Source organism: Leptinotarsa decemlineata, unplaced genomic scaffold (assembly GCF_025532065.1).
Source record: "Leptinotarsa decemlineata unplaced genomic scaffold, Ldec_3_MD MMD2_tig00000505_RagTag_RagTag, whole genome shotgun sequence".
In the NCBI taxonomy this organism is placed as follows: domain Eukaryota; kingdom Metazoa; phylum Arthropoda; class Insecta; order Coleoptera; family Chrysomelidae; genus Leptinotarsa; species Leptinotarsa decemlineata.
Window position 1 is genome coordinate 8,894,541 of NW_027412549.1, and position 5,563 is coordinate 8,900,103.

A 5,563-nucleotide genomic window follows, 5' to 3' on the forward strand; every position below is an offset into this window, starting at 1 on the left:
AATAGAATAATTAATCAAAACATTTTAAAAATCAAACCAAGTTACTTCACGACGTATCGATTGTTAGTATCGTCTCCGTTACTTTCAGCTATTCATTTTAAATTTTAATTTGGATTGATTCTTTTAAGGATTTCCAATCATTTTATATATTATGGAAGTCTGAAATAATGAAATTCAGAAGAAGTATGCGTTAGAAGAAATATACACTGAAAAAAGTTCAGCCGAATTTGACAAAAACAACTCGACATTGAAATGTTAAGAAAAACACGGTATACATTCCAATGTGCGCAGTTTTTCTTGCACATTTTTTTCATTACATTATTTTCTTTTCGGGAATTATAATCAATTTTGAGAAAACGATTCGATACTTTTCGAGAATTTTTTAAGAGATTATCGACTATCTTTTTCACCTTACAGTATTCACGAATTATGACATTGAAGGTTGCAAATAACTTTCTAATCGACTCTTTGAGGCCTACTGAAAATAGCGCCCGATTTGTTTTTCATTTGAACGCAATTGCAGAAAGGAAATTGGGATATTCGATTTGATGTGTCACGTATTTTGTATTAGTAAATGACGAAAAAAATTAATTTTCTCAAATATGAGTCAACTACAACTTTCAGTTGAGATTTGAGTTTACAAAATATTGTTTTTTCACGAAAACTCAGATTTCGAAAGTGAAACATATGAAGAAAAAACAATTTGAATTACGTATTAGTTTTTATATTTCACATAATAATTTATAAATCAGCAAAACTTGTTTCATTTAAGAATAGCTTCCTCATACGTTCAATTTATCAATAACTTTATGAAAAATGAGAAATAGAATTTTTTATGTTTTCTACCACTTTCCTTAGTAACTAAAGTTAGTACAGTTTCGTCCTATTAGGACATTTTCAAACTTGAACATTAAACTATATAAGTTTGAACATGTCCTTATAGGACGAAACTGCACTAACTTTTGTTTAAAATAAAAATGATAAAAAACAGAAATTTTCATTTCTCATTTCTTATGATGATTTCCTACCACGTAGTAACGGCTGAATCCATTAATTTATTAATAACTTTAATTTATCAAATGTATGGAATACAATCAAAATTAGATGAAGGATTAATTAAACAGATTTGTTTACACTCTAAATAGAATAAAAAATGTAATAATATAAGTTTATGCTTATATGTTTTATGTGTAGTGCATATAAGGGAGATCATAATATGGGTATATTACTTACTGAAAGAGTAGGTGTGATTAGTTTTCAGTTACCTGAATAGAAAAAGCAATATACACGAAAATTGTAGATACCAATTTAGTATCACTTTCTGCTCTTGGACCGAAAATATTGATGATACATCTGAGCTTTTCATTTTTTGGTGATTATTATTGTCTGAAAGAGCATCAACAGAAGAATACTAGAAGAATTGAGATTATTGAAGATACTAGAACTGTAATATTCACAAGGTCAATCAATTATTATTATGTGAATTTCACAAATGACCTCTAAATTGCAGTCAAAGGTGTTATTAGATCAAACTTGCCTAACTCCTAGCTCATTTTGATGGTGATGGACAAAACTATAAATAGTAATATGTCCTCTGGACTAGCCAATCATTTTTTGACATAAATCCGTCTATGAGGTTAAAAGATTGTTGGGAATACTATCTTCAAACTGAATACCTTTCACTATTCGGTAAATCAATCTGACATATTCACGGGTTGCACAACAACAATTCAAAAACAGAGTTTTCAACTTTTTCTGACTGATTACGCAAGAGATCAAATAATTTTTTCTCAAACTCCCAAACATCTCCAGAAAGATCAAATGATTTTTTCTCAAACTCCCAAGCATCTCCAGAATTAAATTTATAAATTATCATTGTCTCTTTCAATTGCTCGCTCTTCAAATTTCTTTCGTGTAACACATTACACCGTTCAATTGCCAAACCCAGCAATTACTTCTTCAACTTAACCCCGGGCGAAAGATGTTTCACAGAACAGCAGTCGTCACCTTTGCACGTATGAACTTTTAGTTCACAATGCCAAAATGAAGATGAACACGAGGGGGAGGTAAATGTCATGCCCCGAGACACGCAGTGATGGGAAAGAATAGAGGGACGTATAAAAGAGATGCATCTCCACTACATCTTCAGTTCGTTCTGCTGTGAATAATTTTAATCTACCGCAAAAATGAAAATGGTGAGTGAAAATGTGCCGAAGCTGGGATAATATTCTGGATAGAGTGAATTTGTTTTCGAAAAATCCGTAAAAGTTTTTTGATTTATCAATTTTGTTGGTGGAATTATGGAAAAATGCATTTTTTTCTTTCAATAAAAAATATTTTTGATGCAGCTTACTGAAACAAGCTCCGTAAAAAAGTTATACTAGAAAACAAGACATCAAATTATTTCTTATCACATTATTGTTTCCAGAAATCGATATACAAACATATTATTTCAAAGTTAAATTAGGTATTTTCAAAGGGGCAATAGGGTATGTCATCTCAGAGTTCATCACATTCGATTATGAATAACAGCAACCACCATACTACAAAAAAATCAGCGCAATAATTTTCTCTGTATAACCTACAGTGTAAGTTTGCCAAAGCAAATTTTCAACTTCAAAATTTTTTCAGATCATCTTCGTTCTTTCTGCTTTGTTGGCCATCGCTGCTGCCGCTCCCCAACAAGCGGATAAGGATGCAGTCATCACAAAATACGAAAGTGACAATATAGGAATTGATGGATACAACTTCAAGTAAGTATGCGGCACACGTAATTTCAGTTTGAATTATTCATTTCAAACTTAGGTATATTTTACCACGACCAAGGTTAACTTTGTAAACGTTTAACCGCATCTTGATTTGTGAGGATGAAATGTATATAGATAACTGATACGCAGAATCAAAATATTTTCAATTCAACGAAAATCATTCAAGCAATCTGTTCAGCTTGGCCATCATATGAAAATTACATTGCCACTATAATGGACACTATACGAGTACTTTGAGTTCCAATTGAAATTTATATTCAAAATGGATATTTGAATATTCAGTGATTATTTTAAAAGGTTGTTATGATAATTGACAATTTCTATCAAAAATTTCATTTACACCCTGAAAAATTACTACATATTCACAGAAACACCAATCTATATATTTTGACAATTTCTATCATAATTGACATGGACTACAAAAGATCCATTAAAAACTATCAATACGATGGATGTCAACCAAAACAGGAAATGGAGATTATCTTCATTCCCATCAGGTCAAAGTATAACTTTCAAATGAAAGTTCATTTTGTGAAAGTACAATTTATTGCAAAGAATATATCATTATGAACTTCATTTATTTGCAGTTTTGACACGAGCAACGGTATCTCCCAACAAGAAACCGGACAACTGGCCAACGCAGGATCCGAAAATGAAATCATGAAAGTTGCAGGATCTTATCAATTCACATGGAACGGGGTTACATACACCGTAACTTACACTGCTGATGAAAATGGTTTCCAGGCCCAAGGAGACCACATTCCTAAATGATAGAATTCAGCCACGATATGTTTTCGCTTCAGTTTCTGAAGAAACTTTGTTTATTTATCTTGTAAATATATTTTTCTAAAAAAAGGAAATAAACCGAAAATTTCAACAATTTGTTTCATTCGTAAAGAGAAAAGAGCCTTGAGATCACTCGTATAAAAAGAAATTCAGACTGAAATAGAATTCATCTTAGCAATATGCATATAAACAGTGATATAACTTCCAAATTAACACAATTTCATATTCTCTGAGATTTGGATCGTCGGTATTAAATTCAATTACTATTATCTGAATAGCTACAACATTTATAAGAAGTTACGAATGAATCATATAGAAATTGTTGTTAAGATCCATGACATAATGCTAATTTATGTATTGTGCAATGAGATGCTGTAATGCTGGGATGACATTAGCTAGGGAAAGTTCCAATGCATTATTTATCCTATTATCGATGTTTGATAGCTACTACAGGCCGTTAAATTCTCACAAAAAGACAAGGCCGTTCTGAAATATAAGGAACGAGCTATAAATAACGAGATCGACCTTCTAGAGAATCTGTAAAAGTAGTAATTAACTTATTTTGATTATTGTACAGTAAGGAAGATAATGTACAATGTATTTCATAAATGATCGCCAAGTTGTTGTATTTTATGAACAAATCACGTTTTGAAATATTTTCAAAGTTGATTAAATCTGTTGTAACTTTCACTTTGGCTTACAAGCTGTTAAGTTGATGTGATTCGAATGCATTTCCGAAGAAATTAGAGAAACTTTCAAAATATGCACCATATGGGAAATTTATTTATCAAGGGTTTTTCGACAAAAAAGTTATTCATGATAAAAGTTTGTGCATCCCCTAAAACTAAACATGCTCCAACAAAATATAGTAATACACAAGTAATATACGGGGAGCCTTCAAATATTTGATTTCAATAATTGAATAGAACTGGCCGATACTTGATAAAAATCCCTATTTAAAAAACTAATCGATAGAGTTTATTCTATGATTTTCACTATAAGGGTTTTACAAAAACCTCGACACGTGTTTCGCTTTACAATAGCTTCTTCAAGCATAACTTATAGTTATTTCTAAATTACAACCTAGTATATTGTGGAGATCAAATCGTTGAGGTGTAGTTTTGAAATCAACCAGGATTATCACAATCGATTACCTAACAAAGTTTCGTACAGAGAAAGTATTTCTTAGATTCAATTGACAATTTTTTCAGATCATCAATAAGTTTTAGGTTTTCAGCATGCTTTGTGTCTCATTATGAAGTGGTATTTACTTTATATAAATGATTTCAACGCCAAAACAATACGGTGTGGACGTAAATCCCCCCTCTCAACTTTTGAATTTATCGAAGTGTCGGACAAAATTTCTATGGAAAGTGATAATTTTCAGAACTTTTTGATTGAAAAGCCTATAATGTGATATCATTCGCCGCAGAGAAGGCGCCAATAACTTTATTTGCAAATAACAACTTAATTATAGATTAGTTCGTATGGTCTTTGTGGTAGTTATAATCATTACCAAGTATATATTTTTTTTGTTCCATATCTTGCATAAAATTTTGAGTTTTCTGGGTCAGGAAAAACTTTTGGATAATTATTTGTTTCCAGGTTGAATGGAAGATTGCGTCTTTTCGGTAACTCACCAACCGAATTCTGCCTTTTACCGGATTACTGAATAAGTTTGTATTTTATTTCATTGTTCTATTTTAAAGTCTGGGGCAATGAAATATATTATCGTACTTCTACAACGAGGAGCTGATTTATTAAAGTTCTGTGGATTTCCTATTCATTTTGTTTCCTGTATTTTTTCTTTCTTGTTAGTCAGTGAGCCAGGGGAGTAGTTGTTTTCTGATAGGCGTCAGTCCATTCAACCTACTGTGTATGTATATCCGAGACTGGCTTGAACATTTAAATTTCATTTCTTTCAATTTATAATTTTTCTGTAGCTATTGAGAATTTCTTGAAGTGAAAATACCTTATTTTTATATTATGATTATATGGCAAGAGGTATA

The 5,563-nt window shown here is 31.1% G+C and overlaps 1 protein-coding gene across 1 annotated transcript; it reads left to right on the forward strand.

The window, feature by feature from the left end:
* The first annotated feature begins 2,036 nt into the window (after window positions 1-2,036).
* Window positions 2,037-3,648, forward strand: LOC111512963 (flexible cuticle protein 12). The gene is made up of 3 exons (XM_023169126.2): window positions 2,037-2,195; window positions 2,632-2,753; window positions 3,356-3,648. Exons 1-3 carry the CDS (start codon window positions 2,187-2,189, stop codon window positions 3,537-3,539), a joined length of 315 nt encoding a protein of 104 aa, XP_023024894.2. The 5' UTR covers window positions 2,037-2,186; the 3' UTR covers window positions 3,540-3,648.
* Window positions 3,649-5,563: the final 1,915 nt, after the last annotated feature.